At 43.7% G+C, this 22,446-nt stretch overlaps 1 protein-coding gene across 3 annotated transcripts in view; it reads left to right on the plus strand.

Moving 5' to 3' along the window:
• The window catches only part of tmem132e (transmembrane protein 132E), a 212,709-nt gene extending 191,410 nt beyond the window's left edge, over nucleotides 1-21,299 (plus strand). For 2 of the 3 annotated variants that reach the window (XM_061751910.1, XM_061751909.1), the window contains exons 5-9: nucleotides 569-712; nucleotides 7,476-7,681; nucleotides 13,841-14,120; nucleotides 16,577-16,771; nucleotides 19,912-21,299. In XM_061751910.1, coding sequence (XP_061607894.1) covers nucleotides 569-712; nucleotides 7,476-7,681; nucleotides 13,841-14,120; nucleotides 16,577-16,771; nucleotides 19,912-21,018 — 1,932 coding nt within the window. In that variant the 3' untranslated portion in view covers nucleotides 21,019-21,299. The remainder of the gene's footprint in view (nucleotides 1-568; nucleotides 713-7,475; nucleotides 7,682-13,840; nucleotides 14,121-16,576; nucleotides 16,772-19,911) is intronic. The other variant, XM_061751911.1, reaches the window with a different exon arrangement.
• Nucleotides 21,300-22,446: the final 1,147 nt, after the last annotated feature.

The following is a 22,446-nucleotide window of genomic DNA, read 5'->3' on the forward strand; positions in this document are numbered from 1 at the left end:
GACACAAATCAATCATATTGTTTAAACATTTATAAAAATACCACATTCTTTTAAAAGATAAGGATGCAAGGAATTTGTCATACCAGCACACATTTACACATGAAATGCCACAAAATACGATACTCGAGTTCCCAGATTAGCCCAAACAAGTTCAGAGACTTGTGGAATATGAATAGAATAAGAGCATGAGATCATTAAAAAAAAAGCATCATTAGCATCCAAAATCAAATACATCTACAAAGTAAAAAGAAAAAGAAAAAAAAACACCATTGTGCCACAAGTATAGCAAATTAACAGTCGTCCCATGTGCTCCTGCTATCTCATCCACGCTCTCGACACAATCGGCGGTGATGAACCTTCGCTTTGAATTAAGACACCAGACTCACCGCAATAAAAAATACATTTAAATAATGCCTTCTTTCAACTCCACCCTTTTCATTTCTTCTTTCCATCTCCTAACTACAAAAAAAAGTGCATTTGAAGTAGTTGATGAAATCCACTGAAAGGCGTCACCTTGCCAGGACCTGTTAGGTTTTTATCAATGCCTCGCGCTGCCTTTTCCCCGCAGGACACGGAAATCATCAACACGGCCATCCTGACCGGTCGCACCGTGGCCATCCCCGTCAAGATGGTGTCCATCGAGATGAACGGAGCCGTCACCGACGTCTCCGCCTTCGTGCAGTGCAAGTCAGCCAACGAAGACATCGTTAAGGTATCGGAAACCAAACATTTTTCCAAGAACCCCCTCATTATCCTAACGTCAATTAAATATAACTACCAAGTGTATCCCGAAATCCCATATGAATAAAACACTTGCCTATTTTAGAGGGGGAAAATATGCAATTTATGAGAATAAAGTCGTATTTTGTCAAGAAAAAAATAGTCATCATCTTTTCAAGAACAAAGTTGTATTTTGTCTGGGGAAAAAAGGTCAGAAGCTTATGAGAATAAAGTCTTATTTTTGCATTTTTCATCTTTACAAGATAAAAGACGTGAATTTTATGACAATAAAAATCATCTTTACAAGTACAAAGATGTATTTTAAGTCGTATTGTGTTAGAATTTTAAAAAAATGCAAAATGACAAGAACTTAACTCTTTTTTCAAAGAAAAACAATGTCTTCTCAAGAACAAAGATGTATTTTTTCAGTATTAAAAAATGAAGTCCTATATTTTCACAAAATGGTTTTTACAACAACAAAGACAACTCTGCCATAATTTACTGCCAATTATTTTGCGGACCCCCAAACTTTGGCTCATCGAGCCCCTGATTAGGTCCGAGGGCCTCAGTTTGAGAACCACTGCCATAAACCCGTCTCCCGTCTGGCCGGAGAAGTCAATTTGGGCCGAGTTAATCCCGTTAGGCGGCTGCAGCGCATGAGTGTAACCCCCACCCCCATGCGGCGCACCTTCTCAGCCTGTACTCCTGATTTGATTGCGCAAATAAAATCAATAGTTCATAAAACGCGGCAGATACATCAATGCGGGAAAAGCAGTAAAAAGCTCCCTGATGTGCTCGGTCGGCCCTGTGTACTCCGGCCTTCCATTGTTAACTTTAGTGCAGTGGCGACAGGCGAAAAATAAAAAATAAAAATAGAAAATAAAATAGAAATACGGTAAATAAGAGTTTTTTTTTTCTGGATGCAGAGAATTTCTACAGTGCCATGTTCTTGTATTGACAGATTAATAGGTGTTTAGCAGGTGTTCCGTTTGGTGAAATCGATTCTTGATGTTGCTCGTCTCGAAGCGACTGAGGCAAACTGGAGGGCGGTGGGCTATGTTGATTTAGTCTCGACTAGTTCGGCGTCGAAGAACATCGTTGGCAAACGATCAATAATAAAGTACATGCATTCCCCACCCCCCCAAAAAATATATATTTTTTCAAATATTTAAACATTTTTAAATAAAATAAATCAAGGGGATCAATCATAAAAAATTAATCAAGGAAGAAAAACGCTATGGGAAATTGAGGCACATCCACTCAGACCTTTCCGATCAATAGCTATCAATCGGATACACAATGTAATGTACGAATAATCAGAACAAAGCCTGTTGGTATCGCATCCACGCTCTTGACACTGTTCAAAATTGATTCCGAATCATTGCACTCTGACTGCCTTGTGTTTCCCATTTATTATGTTCTAGTATTTACAGTAACTACATATAATGTCTAATGTTGGCTTCATCTCAGTTCAGGTCTGCGGAGAAGAGAGAGAAAAAAAAAAAAGAAGTTACTTCCTCATCTTCAAAGGCGCTTTCAAGTGGACAACCCGATTGATTTGTCATACGTGGAGCATATCGCGCCGCTCCGTGTCCGTGCGCTTCTTTTGTAAAGTTTGCGAATTTAGTTCCACGCCGGTGGATCGAGCTCAGTGGGGATGCGGAGGCCTCGTGTGAGTCACCGTGAGCACGAAGACTTTTCAGCCTCGTCGCCCAATAGCGGAAAGATCTTCCGATTGTTCCTCGTGGCAGATTTTTGCTGCATGAAGGAAAAACATATTTTGGGGATTCAGGGCCTTACCTTGCGAATCACAGTCTCTTTGAAATCCTGACAACCTTTATAGTCAAACTGGGTGGACATGTCTATTGTGACAGGATGCACCAAAAAGTCTCAAGGACCCATGCCCGAAACCGAACAAGGATTTTGGGTGTATTTCCTCAGTGAGCCCCAGTCGGAAGCGGGTATCCTTGACAGATTGTCGGAACTAAACGCTGAAGCTTTTTCGCCTACATCGACTCATCGTTTTATGTTATGTCGTGGAAAAAGAGGCGCAGGGGCCATTTTTAACTTTCAAGCCTCGTCTCGAGCGCCATACTCGGCCCCCCCTTCACCCGCCTCCCTTCGAATGTTAAATTATTAATTGAAATGGATCCGGAGGGGCTTTGGGGCTCCCGTCTAGTTTTCGTCCAGTGGTTGGGAGGTAATCAGAGGATCTAATCTCCTGCAAATGGAGTTCGGGCCGGCCGGGCCGGACTCCTCGCAGGTGCAGGAGATAGATACATCATAACCAGGGAGGCAGAGAGTGTTGTCGGGTAATATATCCCGCCTCTCTTCCATGTAGACAGGCTGGAAAATCTCACTTCTCGTTGGGTTAATGCAATTTTGCAGGGAATTGACCTTACGTGTGCAGCCATCTCGCTTTACTGCGCCGTCTGCTGATGTGTATCTGGACGACGGGAACAAAGAGTCAACGTAATTCACCGCAACGGCCGCAGCGAGCCTGATGAAGGGAGTCCTGGCCTGACACTTGAAATACTCGCCGGAGCTCCCGCGGCCATTTTCTGCTGATAAATTTGGCCCACTAATTGCGAGTTGAAAGCTGTTTGCCACTGCAGCGGGTGTTCCACTCGCCGGGGTGGCTTCCCACCGCCCTCCGCCTCCGCCGCAGTGCCGCTAATGCGCTGTGGCATCCGCCGCGGTGCCAGCAGATTGCTCGGGCGGGGACGCGTCACATTGTGTCGTATTTAACGCGGGATGAAAAAGTGGCGGGGTTAATAAGGGCGACGCCACCCAAGGACCTTTTTCACACACATCTATTCCATTACATTAACGGCTGAAGGAAGAAGCGTTTGTCCTTCAAACGAGCGATGCTTTATTGCCGTTCAAGTCGTCAAACTTCGCTCACACGCAACGGCACAAATTAAAATGGTTCCCAATCTACAGTAGAGTCGTCCATTTGTCGTTTATATGTGGCTCAAATTTGGCAGCGATCGGGACAAAATGTGTAGGAAAAGCACAGCTTGGAAGAATTTCTTGCTGTTAAGTGCAACTGGCTATGGGGGCTGGATTTTCTCATGCATGCTCTGAAATGGCTAAAATGGTCACTTCAAAGTAAAATGACAGACGTCCTGCGCGTTTTCAGGTTTAGTTTCTTTCTTATTTGTGGGTCTGCTCTTAGACATGCCTACCAAATTTCATGTTGTGAAGTGCAACTGGCTGAAATTGACATGAACATTTGCTGTTTACAATCCTGCGACCCGTCCACGCTGACAGCTTCCTGACATCAACAAACAGGCGGGGAAAAAATGACTTTCCCGCTTGCTGCTTTCACACCTTTTGGGACAAACTCGCCAGACTTTTAACATCCAAACGCCGGCGGCCACTGTCACTAGTACTTTTGTAACTGAATGAGAACAAAGCCCCGAAAGCAGTTTCCCCATCTTCCGACTTTTTCTTCTCCCTTTTGTCGAGCCAACAGATCATCTTTAGCCTCATTAATCCGAGTAACAACAAGCTAATACATGTGTAAGTGCGTGTGTGCGCGTGTGCGTGGCCGCTTAGGCTAGTGCGGCTAAATTAGCTCACATCCGTTTAACACACATCCATCACGGCGACGGAAGCTCCTTAGCGGCGACACTGTGCCCACTAATGCCGAGCCATGTGTCAGCTTTCATTCCATTTAACATGCCGTCGCTTGGGGAGGGGGGTGGGGCGCTAACCCCCGCCGCCTTGGGGCTGGCAATTAATCAGAGGATGTCGAAATATGAGGAGAGATGATGGCGGTTTCTTCTTCCCACATATCATTCACACATTCATTTGTGACACTTCCGTACAAATTGAAGGAGATTATGCGCGTGTGTGTGAGTGTGATCCACTTCAGCGATTGCAGGTAATTAAAGCGCGGCAGCATCTGGGCACTCACGAACACAAGTAGCAGTTGTTGAAGGACCGGCTGTCCTGAGCTAGGACCGCCCTTTCTAGGTTGGAAACAATATCAGTCAACATAAATATACACTCCTGAGATGTTATTGGCCTTATTTGACAATTTTTCATTCATTTGTGTATTTGATTTTATTTTATTCAAAAATATTATTTTTTTTCTCGTATTTTACTTTGTTATTGCAAACCATTTTTTAAATTCATTTGTGTTTTAATATCTTGTATGTATTTAATTTAATTATTTTTCTTTTATCAGCATTTTATTTTTACTATTTTAAATAGATTTGCATTCTATGTCTCTGGTTTTAATTTAATTTTACTATTTTGCTTTAATTTCTTTTATTCTACTGTTTAATTTATTTTTAGATTAATTCTCAATTTTAAATGTATTTCGATTTTAATTTCCACCTTTTATTATTTCACAATTTTCTATTCTTTTGCTTTAGTATTTTTTTACCCTCTTAGTGTAATGTTTCATAATTTGTATTCTATTTAACTATTCTAATATATTAGAATTTTATTCTATTTATAATTAATTTGTATTTTATTATACTATTTTATTAAAATTGTCTATTTTATTGAATTTCATTTGATTAATTATTGTATTTTAATATTTTGACCTTGCTTTGATTATTTTCTTACCCTTTTGTTCTCATGTTAATAATTTATTTTATTTTATTTCATTATTTTTATTTTATTTCTATTTTATTTTGCACATTTTTTATTAATTTGTATTTTATTGTACTTGATTGAAAAGTATTTTCATTTGGTGTTCCCATTTTAAATGTACTTCTATTTGGGGGTGGGGTATTATTATTTTTATTCTGCATCTTTTTTGATTTATATCTATTTTTAAAATTGCTCCAAAAATGCGTCCGCGCTTGGTTCAGGTAGAGTACCGCAGGCGTGCGATGTGACGGGATGACACAAGGCCTTATCTCTGCCGCCTTCGCATGGCGTCTGTGAGTCACGGCACCCGAGGGCAGTGGCGGGTGGGGGGGGGGTCTGGGGACGGCGGTGGAGGGGTGGCACGCGTTGGCCTCATCTTCTATTGACGTCGCATGCACCAACAGAACTGGAGCGAATAATAAAAGTACTTTTTACCGCCAAGGTGGCCAGAGCGTTTGTTTACTCGACTGAAGATGGGCGGAGGCACACAACATTGTGGAACACGAGCCTCCTGGAATGCTAATCACTGTTAGCATGAGATCATTTTTCATACTTTGCGTGTTTCCTGATGGGGAAAGGGAGCTGTTTATTTGTCTGGCAACTCTTGAGAGATGGATTTTATTTGAGGAAATGTAAAAATATGACTGAATTTTGAGGCATGAACTGCTGTGACCACACTGCTGCTCAACCCTATCTGCAACTACAGCCGCAACGTTCCAGGAACTTTTAGTTCTTGTTTCTAGGCGGTGCCAATCCGCAACTACTGCCGTAACGTTTCTGGAACTTGAAGTTTGTGGTCTTAAAAGGTTCCGATCTGATATGTTCAGAGATGCGGACCCTATCCCCAAGGTTCCTGGGACGGTCGTCTTCTAGCCCGGCCGGATAAATGATCCCAGAACTACTGTAAGTGCAGATAGTTATTGAAGTGTCAAGTGTATTTTCCGTGCCTGAAGGAGTGCTATTAAATTAGCAGAGGCACGGTTAGCCAAGCGAGCACGCTCGATATCACACGGCTCAGTTGCTTGTGGCTGTAATGGATAATGAAAAATGATAAACGACGTCGGCGAGACCCCTCGAACGCACCGCAACACCTGTTCCTGTCTATTGATATAGATATAGATAAACTGTAGTATGCCAGTCGAGGGCCTCATCTGCATATCACACATACTTGGGTTGTGTTTATTCAATTCATGTGCATACACGACAACAGAGGCGGGAAACAAGGTGGCACATATGGGTCTTACGTTCACCAGCACGGTTTCGCCCAGTAAACTCTTACGATCCGTCCCGCCTCGCCCGACCTGAAGGACACAAACGGCTTTTATTATCCTGCTGCCCCATATGGAGAGCTACCGCCGCCAAGGAGTTTATCTTGTCATTGCTGCTTGCGAGTTGGTTTATGGCCCAAAAAAGTAGATTGATTGATTTCTATGTCATAATTAAATAGAATGTGAAGAATTAAGCATTTATTTTGCTTCAGCTCGATGGAGATTGTGCTGCTCCTTCGAATGTGCAAGCCTTGGCCAACTGGGGGCAGTGTAACACAGATACACAGCTATACGAAGACTGTCTCAGCTCCTCAGTTAGCCGCAGTTGTTAGTCGTTCTTTGCAGACGATAAAGAATATACAGTATAGTCGTGAGTGTTGCTATATTATCCAGCTACTTGTTACTCCACAGTTTCATTTGTGTTCAAAAATCTGTTGCCACCATGCAGTGCTTGTATCTCAAATTTTTGCTCACAAGTCAAAGCAAAAAAACAAACAAAACTCGTAAGCCAGGTCACTAGTATCTTTTGGCACTACTGTATTCTTTAAACAACCACTGTGTACACTGCTTTTTGCCGTTTGGTTGTCGGATATCCAGGATCCACGATATTATTTCATGACTTTGAACACTAACATTCCTTCAGACTTGTTTTGTGTGCCTTGTTACGAGGGATGTCCAATGATTTCTGAGCTGCTGGTGGCTAATTTTGCCCCTCGTAGTATATTTTCTGCACATCAAGAGTCAAACCTTGAAACAACAAATAAATTGCGCCGTCGACAGCCGCTGGTGTCCCCGCTCTGTATATCATCACCCGCGGTGACCATGACCATATAGACCTATGCGCCTTCCCTTGACCTTTACCCCTGCTCTGTGCGACAGGTCTCGATGAATTGCGACTACGTGTTCGTCAACGGCAAGGAGACGCGAGGCTCCATGAACGCCAGGGTCATCTTCAGCTACGAGCACCTGAGCGCACCCCTGGAGCTCACCGTCTGGGTGCCCAAGCTCCCCCTGCGAGTGGAACTGTCCGACAGCAACCTTAGCTTCATCAAAGGGTGGCGGGTGCCCATTCTGCCCGACCGCAGGTGAGGAACGAGGCGCTCAAACACTCGGTAGGATCCATATAGGCACTCGGATCATCACCAGGTAGGTGCCATTTTTGGGACCGACGCAGAGAACCGATATATTGGCCGCTATATGAAATACCAACATCGATATACGAAGGATATATACTAGTGTACATGACCACAATACCCAAAATGATTCACGGCGAAGAAGTTGGAACCCTACAAAATTAAAATAAGGAACTTAATTATTAATACTGCACTCTAAAATGTACCAATAGTCATAAGATTACGGTGATCATGGGAATTAACAGTTAAAACTTGCCAGTCGGGTCACGCTCATCTCAAGGCGTCGCTGAAGCAAATTATCTTGCCTCGTTTTCTTTTTGCCTTGATAACAAACAGACAGCACATAACTTGCCTTGTTATGCTACTGATTAATTTGGTTTGTTGACAGTCAGTCTAATCCTGTCAGTCTTGCAGTGTTCCCGTTTGAAAATGGAGGTGATAGGTTTCCGGTAACCATGTGAACGATGGCAGCCATCTTAATGTCGGCGTGTTACAGTACCTGAGCTATTTATAGCGTTTCAAGGGTTTTCTACCTTCACGATGCATTTTCCTCACGACTTTATTTTCGCTGCACTCATTATCCAAAGCGCATCGAACCTGTTAGTCAAAAACACTCGAAAGTGAATAGCAGGAGTCTTTTTTTGGTCTTGTTTTGTCCCAATTAGACAGAACACGCCGCGAAACTAGGCTCCCAGGTGCAATTTGAGCCGCTTTGTCATGTTTGCGTCGGAGCCCTCACGACGCATTTAGCTGACGAGGCCGAGACGGAGACTTCATTAGCGCCGCGAGGATGTGTACCCGAGCCCTCTTAGAACAAACAAGTGCTTTTCGCAACACGGCGGGGAGGATATAGGCTTGGCTCAAAAACAATCGCGTTGAGGATTGTGTTTTCTCTCTATGATAATGGCATTTAACATTAGTGCTGTTACATTCTGGCATGTTGTTTTTTTTCCTTTTCAATGTTTACCATTGGAGATAAATGCTTTTTTGTTAGCTTGAGCAATTCAAGTCGGGATAAGCCGCTTCATATGATTGTGATCTTGTTAAAGTGCAATTAAAAGCAGGAGAACCTGAGCAGTCCCACTCTAATTTGAACGCCACAGACAAAGTGCAGTTGAAGGTAAGATATGTTGCGTTGTCTTTTCTCCGCTGTTCGGTATCTTACCGAAGCGCAAATGAAGGAAGAAAATGCTGGTTCAGATTTTTCTTTGGCCAAAGCACAATCAAAGGGAAGATGTGTTGCTTTGCTTTTCGTCATACCGCCAAAGAGGAAACGAGGCAAGATATGTTACTTGCCAAATTTGTAAATGAAGGCAGAGCATATTATGCTTCAGATGCAAAGAGAAGATATATTGCTGCTTCTGATTATCTTGACAAAGAGGTAACAAGGCAAGGTTACTAAAAGTGTTTATTTTGTAATCCACAGTGCACAGTACAGTACAGGTATGTTGCTATCTTGGCAAAGTGCAATTGAAGGCAAGATACGTCGCGTTGTCTGTTTATCTTGCCAAATGGGAAGTGAGGCACGATATGTTGCTTGAGCTGTTTTTTTTCCAAAGCGCGATTGAACGCACACATTTGTTACTTTTGTCTAGTTGTTGTCCTGCCAAAGCGCAACTGAAGGCAAGATACAGTCATTTGCTTCCTGTTTATCTTGGCATAGTGCAAGTGAAGGTAAAGATGAGATTCTTGGTCTTTTTGCTGTCATGCCAAAGTGCAAATAAAGGCAAGATATGTTGCTTCGTTTCTTTGCCATATGGCCAAAGGCGCAATTAACATCAACTCAACCCCAGACGCCGAAGACAAAATAAGTCGCGTGACCGTTTAAAAACAAAACGGCAGCCAACGGGAGATTGAGGGCGTCCCTCCAATGACAAACGGCCTCGATGACAATCCCGCGCAGGTGCTCCGGCATGCCGGTCATGCACGGCGCAGTAACAAACAAGCCCACAAGACTTCATTTAGGAGATGTTTAATGGCGACATTAAGATGGGCGCGCTTGGCTGCCATCCTCCCCGCTGGAGTACATCACCATCCACCCAAAGCACGCGAATGAACGCGGAATACAAACGGCGCGTTTAAGGTGCTTTGAAAGGGACGGGGGGGGAGGAGGGGGGACTTCAAATGACCCTGAGCGCCTGCAAAACATATTGCATAGGCTCCATGTTTTTCTTTTTTTTCTTTTTTATATTCCCACTAGCGTAATTATTCACTGAACCCTCACTTATTGCGGGGGATGTGTTCCAGAACCACTCAAGTGATCTTGCGACATAGACCATATCAAAACTTTTTGGAAAAATAGTTTTACCCCTCCCACACGCTTTAAGCACATTTAAAGTCAGTTAAACACACTTTTTTAAAAATATTCCTTCGTGCCTCTTCTCACTCTCTTGCGTCAAAGAATGGGAGACTGTTGTATAACATCACTTTGACAAATTAAAAAGAAGACTCTCACCCGAATAACTCAAACTTTTCCTGGAAGAAAATCATATTACGGGAATAAAATCATCGCGTCACAAGACTGACTGAATGGAATTTTCCTAGAATGAAGTTTCTTTCAAATCTGTAACATGACGAATAGCTTAAAAAAAGTAGGGCTCTCCTGCCATCTTGTGATATTTATAGGCTATTATAAACCTTTCCAGGCGGTGTTATTTACTCATGAATTGTCACCTTTTTTCATGGGGCAAGACTGTGCTATAATCACTTCGATTTGCGCTTCTATTGTCGTTAGTAGCCTCCAGTCTTGCCTCTTCCCTCGACACGACCTCACTTCCACGTTGAGTGGCACACTGTGGACCTTCACTCACTCCCACAGCAACAACAACAACAATGAGGTCTCCTGGTCCGCTGTGTCTCTTTGTTACAGTCAGTGGCTGCATTATCCACCACTATGCCAGACCCTAATCGGAGGAGACAGTATTCATCTGGCCGAGGAATAATATGAACCCTATTGAAGCTAATCCAGAGCTTGAGAGCGGTTGGACGTCTTTGACGGAGACGGAGCGCCTCAGCGTCTCGGCGGTTTTTACCCAGGCTGCGTTTTTAAGTGAATGACTCACGAGTGGTCTCAGTCTGCTGTTATCGGCGAAACTCACTTACCTGATCGCGCAGTGGCGAGTCGTGTCGGGCAGGCTCCTGTTTGAATGGCGCGAGACGCAAAACAAATCCCAGACGACAGCCAGGCGCACGGAGCGACTGTAAACGGATAGAAAAGTATGGTATCACGTCATCATAGATGGTGATTAGGAATTTTGCGGGAAATGGTACCCCCCCCCCCCCCAAAAAAAAAGGCTGGAATAAAGTCACTTATTACATCAAGAAATGAATTTTGTAGGAAATGATACAAAGAATATGCATTAAGTTACTAATGACATCGTGGATGGGCCGTGGAAAAAGTAGATAAAGGGTTTTTGGAGGCAATCATACAAAACAGTATGGCATAAAGTTGCTGATGACATCATGAATGGTCACTAAGAATTTAGTAGGAGATTGTACAAAAATAAGATGACAACATAAATGGTCATTAAGACTTCAGCATGAAATCATAAACTAAAATTTAATGATGTCACGGAATTTTGTCAGAAATTAAGCAAGAAACGTATGGCATAAAGTCTCTGATCAAATCATAAATGGTCACAGAATTTAGTGGGAAAGGATTTTTAGAACTCCTATGGCAATAAGTCACTGAAATAAATGGTCAACAAGAATTTAGTAGGTAATGTACGGAATTATGGCATTAAGTCACTGATTACATCATAAATGGTCATTGTATTTAGTAAGAAATCGCACAAAAAAAAGAGTAGTATTAAAGTCAATTCAGTATAAAATCACTTATGTTGTCATAAATGGTCTTGAAATGTGGACAAAATATGAACCAATGTATGACATAATGACACTGATGACATCGTAAATGGTCATTGGGAATGTAGCTAGAAAATCATACAATAAAGGTATCGCAAAAAGTCACTGATGACATCATAAATGCTGATTACATATTTTATTGGTAATATTATATAAATAGATTGCAAAAAAAAAAAAAGTGATGGACAAATTAACAATTCAGTTGTAAATTGTACAAAAAAAGTCCTGCCATAACATCAACTACGATGCCATAAATGGTCGTGAAATTTAGTGGGAACTTATTATTAGGAATAAAATCATAGAGGATGTCAAAAATAGTCATGGAATTTAGTAGGAAATGTACCCCCAAAACATTGTCTCATTAAGTCAGCGATATTGGCTGATGACAAAATACACCTCCTTCTGAGTTAGTAAAAAGCGACACTAACGTGTCACGTCTTTAAAGTGGGCAGCTGCTGCCAAGCGCTGAGATCTGCGCGTCTCAATGTGCGCGCCATCTGTTCTTAAGGGTCTCCGCTCCGTTTTGGAATTTGTCATCATAATGCTGATGAGATGCTCGGCACTCGTCCACCGTCGCATTATCCCGTCTTGATGTCGAGAGGGAAGGGGGGTGAGAGAGGGGGGAGAAAAAAAAAAAAAAAAAAAAAGTCCCAGTCGGGAATAAGCGATAAGCAGCTGCTATTTGGACGCGGGCCCTGTTTGGGCAAAGCGGGGTTAAACGTGCCAGGTGCTTCCCTGGCTGAGCGCAATCTGCTCAACACCAAAAGATGAGTTGCCGCAGCACAACTTGACAGGCTGCCACTTCCTCCTCCCTCTCCAATGATGTCATCAGTGACTTCATGGCTTGTATTTCCTGCAAAATTTGTACGACCGTTTCTGACTTGTGCCACACATTTTTGTACATTTCCTACTAAATTTCCCAACCATGTATGTCCTCAGTGACTTTATGGCTTTCATTTCTCCTGAATTCCATTACCATTCGTGACATATGTCACACTTTTTTGTATGCCGTCCTACTAAATTCCATCACTATTTATGATCATAAAGTCACTGATGTCATCTTAAATGTCACATAAGAATTTTGTGGCAAATTGCACACAAAGAAATATGGCTTAAGGGATTGTGAGCCATTTTGTGTGCATTTTCGATTCAATTCTCTGACCATTTATGAAGTTTGTGATGCCATACTCTTTTCCTACTAAAGACCATGACCACTTATGATACCATAAGTGACTTGATGCCACGCCTGCGTGCTATTGGACCATTTCTGACAACATTCCGAACGACCGTTTCTGATGTCATCAGTTACAATGATGTTTTTGTTTGTGTTTTTGCTTTTATGCAATTTGTTACCAAAGCGGGCTGAATTGTGCCGCATGACAAGGTGAGCCACACAAGTTCCCGCAGCAGAAGTTGACAGGCTTCGACTTCCTCCTCCACCTCAACCTCCTCCTTGACATTCAGGAGGCGCAGCGGAGGTGCGACAAAGTCATTGATTCAGGGAACAGGTCCAATTATAAGCACTTGTGTTCTAGTGGCGCTGACATGATTTAAAAGGAGCCGCCAAGCCAGCGCAGATTGAATAGGACCTGAAATACGGGCCACGATGTAATCAGCACTGGTGGACAGGTCAATCTGCATATCAGTAAGATTGTTGCCAATGATGCTGTTGATCATTGCATACTTCTTCGTACTAATTCCTTCTGAATTTCATGAAGTGAAATGATGATTTTAGAATGTCTTTAGTGACTTTATGCCCCAATTTTTGGGACATTTGCTACTAAATTCCAGACCGTTTATGATTTCATACTAAATGCCATGACCATTTTTTTTGCACATTTTTCTACAAAATTCAAAATATTCATTCATGACGTCTACTTTTTTGCACAATTTCCGCCAAAATTCTTATTCACAATTTATGAGGTCACTACCGACTTAATGGCGCACTTTTTGTACCATTTCCTAGTAATTTTTTCATAACCATTTATCTTGTCATCTCCTTTTTTCGTACAATTTCCAACTAAATTCCACGACCCATTTCTGATGTTTTCAGTGACTTAATGCGACACTTTTTTTCCACTGAATTTCATGACCATTCCTCATGTCGCAAGTGACTTTATGCTGTACGGTTTTGTACAATTACCTACTAAATCAAATCAAACGAATCTTAGAAATTCCAGACTATGTAATTTAAGTTAAGAAAATGTCGTAAGTGGGTTAATTAAGCAGGCTTGTTTTTCCCCCAAGGAGCACCCGGGACAGCGACGCCGACGAGGACGAGGACGATCGGCGGGTGAGCCGAGGCTGCACGCTGCAGTACCAGCGGGCCCTGGTCAAAGTCCTGACCCAGTTCCACACCACGTCCACCGAAGGCACCGACCAAGTCATCACCATGCTGGGGCCCGACTGGCAGGTGGACGTCACCGACCTGGTCCAGGACTCGCTCAAGGTGGCCGACCCCCGCGTAGCCGAGCTGGTGGACAGGACGGTCCTGGTGGGCCTGGAACTGGGATCCACCGTTTTAAAGGTTAGACTCGCCGCCCTCAGTCTCCTCTCGGATAAAATGATATAGATCAGGGGTGTTTTTTTTTTTTTGTCTCGGGCCGCATTGTACTTATGATTTCCCTCAGAGGCCCGTTAGAACCGTGAAACCATATAAAGGTTTAATCATCATCAAAACATATTATTACCATTACACAACAAATTGAGGAATAACTAGTTTTGAAATCAGAAGACAAGGATAATAGTTTGTTCAAGTATTGTTTAAGTTACAGTAGAAGAAGGGTTTGGTAACAGAAAAATGCAATATCTCAACATTATTGTTTATTATTATGACAATTTGGGTACAGATTTTAGCAAAAATCACGGAAGTTGACGAGCACGATTTGCTTTCTTTCGCGGGCCACATCAAATGATGTGGCGGGCCGCATCTGGCCCCTGGGCCTTGAGTTTGACACCTATGATCTAGCTGAAACTTCCCGGCTGCGTTGTTGTCGTTTCTTCCACCTGTAGTTCCGATCGTTGCCTTCAACGCGGGGTTTGTTCTCACGGTTTCAAAGCGGCAATGTTTTAAAGCGCTTCAAATGCTTTTCCGCGTATTACGAGCCGCTGTGCCATCGCGGTGATTGACAGCTGTTATTCTGAGGTCAAACGACGACACGTCACCGACACTTTCGAAGCTTTCGCCGTGTCGTTTCGAGCCTTCCGCGCAATTAACTCGGCCTTGCTCCTCGCCAAGCCGCCGTCGAAGTCAAAGTCGGCGTCGTAAAAAAGGTAAAGCGCGCATAAAGGCGTCAACCGAAACGGGTTCAGAGGTCCTTTATAAAGCGAGTTACTACCGCGGCCAGGCTGATTTACATTTAGACGGGGACGGGCGAGGAAAGTTAGGCCGGGCGAAAGTTTTGATCACCGTGAGAGATGGCGTTCCAACGCTGTCAGGGGCGAAAGCGGCGGCCTGATGGATGGACGCCAGAAACAGGCAGGAAAGATACAAGGTGCCCATCTGTCATTTTAAACGAGTAATTGATCATTTGCAATCTGCCCGAGGCCCGGCTGAATCTGCCGCCAGATGTAGCTCGCCCATGTTGAGGAAGCATTGGCGTGTTCAGAAATGGTTTTGATCCTGCCAGTCACTTTGCCGTGCCATCGTTAGATTGGCACGCTAACAACGGCCAAGAGAGATCAGTCAAAAAATGTTGTTTTTACAGTAGCTGAAATCATACAAGTCGCAAGATGACTGATATTTTTGTGAAAAATATGCCCGGGGAAAAAAAAGGGGGGGGGGGGGGGCGACTGGTTGGGGTGTGACCTCTGAGGTCACACAAATTTCTCGCCAGATTCAAAACATAAATGAATAAAGTTGTAATATTAAAACAAAAAAGAGAGAATTAAATAGAATAAATTTGCAAAAATATATATCTTTTGCAATAGTTGTACTATTACATGAAAAAAGTCCATCTGTGGCTTTTCACATTATTATGCAAGCATTTAGTTAGATGAAATGATGTGGTTTGGTTGAACATTTTAATGTTTAAACATACAATGATTAATTGTCTTTTGTCTGTTTGTTTCATCAAAGTGATTTTATACGATAGTCTTCCTTTTCTTGACAGCGAGAGAGTGAGAAGAGACGCTTCGGGATACTTGAAAATATTTTTTAAAGTGTGTTTTAGTACACTTTCAAGTGTCTTCATATGTTTAAATGCGTTTAAAGCATGTGGAAGAGGTTCAACTATATTTGTACGGTCACTGTGTGTTGTGGATTTTCACCCATGGTGGGTGGCTCTGGAACATATACCGTATAGTGGGGGAACACTAGTAACGTTTTGATATCATTTTGCGTGCGCGTCCTACTGCGCCTTGGTAACTCCACAGCATTCATGCATCATCGTCGGGGAAGCAACTTGACTCCGGCGGCCGTGCAGACGCGTCTCGCTTGCATATGGGTCTTCTGGTGATGGATTCATGTGCCAGAAATCCAGGAGCCCCACGCTTCACGTGGCAATCCACACACACACACACACACACACACTGTTTATGTGACAGGCTGAGGTCTTACAGGAAGCAAAGTTTTCCAGTTAGTGGTATCGATGGATGGATGGATGGAGGTGAAAACCCGTGAACGGTTGACGGAGGGAACCCTTTGTGTGCTATCGATCTTGAGCTATTTGGCGTCTGGCTCGGGCGACTGTTTTCGCCAGCGGTTCAAGTGTCCACATTGAAAACGGTTTGGGTGGTTGTTTTGATTGTGTCTGAGTAAAGTTGGAAAGTTACTAGAATTTCAAAACCAGAAAAATGAATCAAGTTGAGAAAATTAGACGGACACTGTTGTTGACACATCTCTTTAAGACTTGAAGGGGAGACGCTGTTGTCGCGTCGACTTTACGAGCCGCCCGAGAGGGGAGGATGACGTCGTCGTCGTCGTGTTTGTCTCCCCCGCCCGCGTACGCAACGAATAGCCGCCCTCCCGTTGTGTTCCCCCAGGTGGACTCTCCTCTGGCCGTGGACGCGGCGCTGGGCCGGGCGGCCTTCTCCGTCACGGACGACAAAGTTTCCGTCAGCCAGCTACGCGTCCACGTCGTGTCGGGCTTGAGCCTGTCGCTGCAGCCCAGCCCCGGCAACAGCCACACCTTGGTCGCCAAGGCCGCCGGCCTCCAGACGCTCGGCGCTCCCAAGCAGGTATGCCGACGCCCGCCTTTTGGGTATGATTTAGCAATACTGTTTTTCTGAGGAGAAAACAATATTAAATGAGAATAAAGTAGTCAAATGACAGGGGAAAAGGCTTTTTTTATTCCCTGAAAATATATGTCCTAATATTATGAGAAAATCGGGAAGAAATACTTATATCTAAGATTCCAAAAATAGTCCCAGCATCATGGCACATCTTTTTTAATGAGGGAAAAGTGGTAGCAACACAAGAAATTGGGCAGAATTTTTGCGAGGGGAAAAAACCCTGAAAATAAGGTCATTTTACAAAATTAAAGTCCTGAAATCATGAGAAAAGAATATTTAATGAGAATAAAAATTAAAAAGATTTTAATTAAAATTGTATTAATACAATTACGTGGAAAACAAATATTAAATATTATAAGAAAGAAGGCAGAACTTTATGAAAAACAAAATGGGTAAAAAACATAATATTGCAACAAAATGTTTTTATTTTGAGAAAAAAGTAATATTATAACAAAAATACATTTCATTGAAATGAAGTTGGAATATCATGAGAATGTCTCATTTTATGAGAGTAAAGTTGGGATATATATTTTTTTTAATTATGAGAATAAAGTTGTAAAGAATGTTTTCATGTGTTTCATGAGAATTCAGTTGGAATATTGTGAGGTTTTTATGCATCTAATATATATTGAAAGAATATAATTTTATTCAACCATAATATTAGAAGAAAAATACATTGCATTACAATAAATATTGAATATTATCTGAATATTTTGTTTCATTTTATGAGAATAAAGTTGAAATATTACAATATGTAATCTTCCCAGGATAAAGTTGGAATATTGTGAGAAAAGTTATTTCATTTTTATTAAAACGAAGTCGTAATTAATAAGAAAAAATATAACGTTTCTTTTTTGTCTGTTTTTATTTTACAATAGTCTCAATATTACAAGGAAAAAACATTTTTGGAATAATGTTGGAATATTCTGAAGATATTTTATTTTATGAGAATCAAATTCAAATATTACAAGAAAAAATGTAATTTTACGAGAAAATATTTCTCACTTTATTAGAATAAAGCTGTAATATTACAAGAAAAAAAATACATGTATTTTCATAAGAATAAAATTGGACAGATGTCTCTTCACATAAAATCTAAAAAGTTCTTTCCAGACGAGTCTACAGAAGTCATTGGCAGCCGTTCATCACCCGGAGCGGCGTGTGTGACAATTCAACAACACGCGCATCCAGCGCAGCGAGGCGGGCATTCAATTCCATTTTTTTATTTTGTGCTTTACGCTTTCCGGCCACCTTGAAATGTAATTATTGTAATGTAGTGTTCTAATAGTAGTGCTCTCCGAGGCCGCTCGGCGGCGGGTGTGCGGGGGCAATAAAACTCAGTCGGGGGGTGGGGGGGGTCCTCTCAAAGGATTCCGGCAGCCTTTTGATTGGCCGGGAAACTTTTCTGACGTCCTCCGTTGCGCTTGAAACGAGTGGAAAGTCGGCTCGTGTACACAAACATCAAGGTCCTCTCTCAAGTTCCAAACGGAGTACGGAGCCGTTTTCATGTCTGTCAGTTAGGTTTGTTTATCATACTGCGAGGCCCCTCGTTATTACGACGGCGTATTAGGGTCACATAGCGAGAGAGAGAAAAAAACTGGATCCTCTCGTCAATTGTTGACTTTAAATCTCATCATGACAACTTTATAAGTCATCGTGATGACTTTAAATCACATTATGACAAATTTAAACACGCCTCATCTCTTTTTTTTTTTTTAGGTGACCCTAATGTTCTTAAAACACTGTCAGCTGTAACTCTGCCAGTCTTGTTTTCTCATTAAAATGTGGGCTTTTTAGGAGTCCTTCCCCAGAGCTTGTGATTTCCTGTTCCTGTTTTTGCAACCCCGCCAGCCCCAACTTTGCTATTTAAATAAACACGTCTTATCGTCATTATAGTGTTGGAGTCATTTGATTTTAGTGTGATGTCATGTTCCTGTTCCTGCTCCTGTTCTGGCAACAACATTAGCTCCGCATTTGCAGATTTACTTTAATCTAAATGTGATTATGTATAGTGCTGTTTTCGGAGTCATTTCTATAATACATGATGTCACGTTCCTGCTCCTGCGCCTGCTCCTGTTCTCGCAACAACAAGTTGGCACTTAGCGTTAGTTTTAAGTCGACAGGTATAATGGCTGCAGTTTTGCTTTTGTTGTCATTTCGTTAGGGTTCAAATTCCTGTTCCTGTTTATCACTTGGTACCTATTCACTTTTTTTCACGTTTGTCATTTCGCTCTACTTTTTAGTTCGTGTCTGTACTCGTTATAATGCAGTTTTTGGAGTCGTTTCTTTTAGCCTGTGATGAACCTCGAGACTAGAAACATAAACACAAGTCCTGTTCCTGGTTTTTGCTACACCGCCCAGCAGCAAGTGTTGCCATTTCCCTTTAGGTTTTTTTGTTGTTGTTGTTGTTATAGTTCAAAGTGTTTATTGTTGTCATTCAAAGACTTTCACCTGGTGGTTATTTCGGGATGACGCTCTTAAAACTCGGAACACGTTTTAATCTTGTCTCAATCCTGCTGAGATCGGTCCACCGACTCCATCTGTTACCACGGCGACAAGCGCCATCTCCGAGTTGAACCTCGAGTTACCTCGCTCACCTTCACACGACGCAACAGATGGAAGACAGCCTCTGAAGCGGAAGCTTTGAATTAAACATGCGGGGTGACACAACAGTGCAAACTGTGGTGCGAGGGGGTGTTTTGACAGAGAAAAAGAAAAAATGTTGTGCAGTTATTACTACTTCCTTCTCTCATTCAGGTAGCTTTGAATGTTTTTTTTTTTTTTTTTTTGATTCATAAATAAAGTCCCCATTTCAAAACTGAATTTTATATTTACTTGGGATGTCTTGGTCTTGTATTTACATTTGTTGGATGATCGTAAACATTAAAGTGGGGAAGCTATGCAAAAAAATAAGAATTTGAGCAATAGTTCTTCACATCTCCGTACCTGCAGAGAGGTAAAGTTAAGCGTGGTTGGGATCTGGATTGATTCAGATCTTGGGGGGAAAAAAAGATTTACCATTTATATTTTGTTACTTCCCACCACTGGTTTAATCCAAGCGTGTTTTGATTCTGGTTTCCCGACAGGAGGCCAGCTTGTCCGTGTGGATGCTGTTCAGCGACAACACGGCTGCCACGCTGACGTACTTCGATCCCAAGGACTACAACTTCAACGCGTCCACGCTGGACGACAAGGTGGTCTCCGTGTCTCAGGAGCCCCAGCAGCGTTGGCCCGTGGTGGTGGCGGAGGGCGAGGGCTCCGGGGAGCTGGTGCGCGTGGAGATGACCATCGGCGAGGCCTGCCAGAAAACCAAGCGCAAGAGCGTGATCGCGTCGGCCGCCGTCTACGTCAGGGTCCGCTTCGGCCCCGAGGAGGACGACTCCGACGAAGAGGCGACCGCCGAAGGCGAGGCGGAGTCGCCGCCCGGCGCCGGACGCCCCGCGGTGGCCGACCCGGACTCCGGCGGGAGGATTTACGAGACGTCCGACGAGCAACCGGCCAGCGTTCCCATCGACTACACCGATTTCCCCACCGCGGGCAACCGGGAGCAGCCCACGGAAACGGACGACGACGAAGAGGAGGAGGAGGAGGAGGACGACGAGGAGGAAGACGACTTCGTGCACTCGCCTCGCAACATGACCGACCTGGAGATCGGCATGTACGCCCTCCTGGGGGTCTTCTGCCTGGCCATCCTGGTGTTTCTCATCAACTGCATCGTCTTTGTGCTCAAGTACCGCCACAAGCGCATACCGCCCGAGGGCCAGGTCAACATGGACCACTCGCACCACTGGGTCTTCCTGGGCAACGGCCAGCCGCTGAGAGCCCAGTGCGACCTGTCCCCGCAGCAGGCCGACGGCCCCTCCAACCCGCTGGAGGGCGTCCAGACGTGCTGCCACGGGGACCACCACAGCAGCGGAAGCTCGCAGACCAGCGTCCAGAGCCAGGTGCACGGCCGCGGGGACGGCAGCTCCGGCGGCTCGGCCAAGGAGAGCGGCGAGGAGGCCAGCTCGCCCACCTCCAAGCGCAAGCGGGTCAAATTCACCACCTTCACCACGCTGCCCACCGAGGACCTGCCCTACAACTCCATCCCCGTCGCCGACGAGGAGGACATCCAGTGGGTGTGTCAGGACATGGGCTTCCAAGACCCCGAGGAACTGCACGACTACATGCGCAGAATAAAAGAAATCGCCTGAGAAAGCTTTCCGGGGGAAAAAAGGCTCCTTTTTATCACACACTGAGAGGAGGGGGAGAAAAAAAAAAAAGGCCAACTGTCGTTTCAGTTAGTTTGTTACGTTTAGTTTGCACAGTGCTGTAATATCTTATCACACTAAACAAAACAAAAAAGAAACGGACGTAAGCCAAAGACTCGACGACCCGGAGAGAAGCGGCGGCGACGAACAAAGAGGCCTTTGATGAACACTCCAAAACTGTCAAAGACTCTCGTGTAAAAAAAAAAAAAAAAAAAAGCTTTTTTTCGGGTTCTGGTTGTTTTTTGCCAAAATAGGTACTTCCCCCCCCCCCCCCCCCCCCCCTCCCCCCATTGACCTTCTTTTCAATTATGATTTGCTCACATTTTTCTACACGTCCCGGCCATTCCCACGACGACTCCCTCCCCTTTTTCCAATGCCTTACAAGCACGGCCGCTCGGAGGCGCTGTAGCGTCGACTCGGTAGCAAGCAGCTTTGTGTCTGCGGCGAGGATTTTTCAATCCGAGTAGCTAGTATGTACGGGGTTGCCTATATTACAGGTTACGTGCGACGTGGGTGACTGAATTTGGGTTACGTCAACCCAAGGTCATTGTGTGGGTTTCGTGTAATCTGGTTTGCACGTAATAGGGGTCATTTCCAATCCAATAACAAGGCAAATCTGGGTTACGCGGAGTCTTAATAACAAGAAAGTCATTCGAGGAACGTAATCTGGGTAACACAAAATCGCTGAAATTTCCAATCCGGTTGAAAAGTATTATGGGTTACCTATATTAAAGGTGTAACGTGTGACGTGGGTGATCTGTACATGATCCGTGTGACATGCGACCTGATAGACACATTTGAGGTCGCTTTCAATCCTGGGTTCCACGTAATCTGGTTAACGCAAAATGGGGACAGTCTGGGTAGCGACTACTCATGGGTGGACATGCGAGCTGTTTTTTGCAGTCTGTTTAACGCGTGGTCCAAGTTGCATGTAATCGGAGTAACAGGCAAATCTGTGACAGGCGTTACCCGAGAAACGGTCATATCTGCGTCACATGTAATCAGAATAACAATGTCATCTGAATAAAAGGCCATCTACACATAATCTGAGTAACGAGCAACTCTGGGCATCACATAATCTGCATTACATGTCATCTGAGTCACATGCCATCAGTGTTACATGTCGTGTGGGTAACACAACATTTGTAAATGTTTGTACTGTACGAATATAACCATTCCGTACTGACGTAATCACGCGCATGCCATGATGTCACGCCGGGCCCACATACGTGCAAACATTCCTCTGTGGCGCGTACATCCATATACAGTACGTACAGTATATATGCACTCGCCAGTCTCGCCTAAGAACTTGTTACGTCCTATTTCCCCTCTTACAGAGCACAAGATCAGCAGGAAGGTTTTTTTCTAAGC

Source organism: Phyllopteryx taeniolatus, chromosome 17, assembly GCF_024500385.1.
Source record: "Phyllopteryx taeniolatus isolate TA_2022b chromosome 17, UOR_Ptae_1.2, whole genome shotgun sequence".
In the NCBI taxonomy this organism is placed as follows: domain Eukaryota; kingdom Metazoa; phylum Chordata; class Actinopteri; order Syngnathiformes; family Syngnathidae; genus Phyllopteryx; species Phyllopteryx taeniolatus.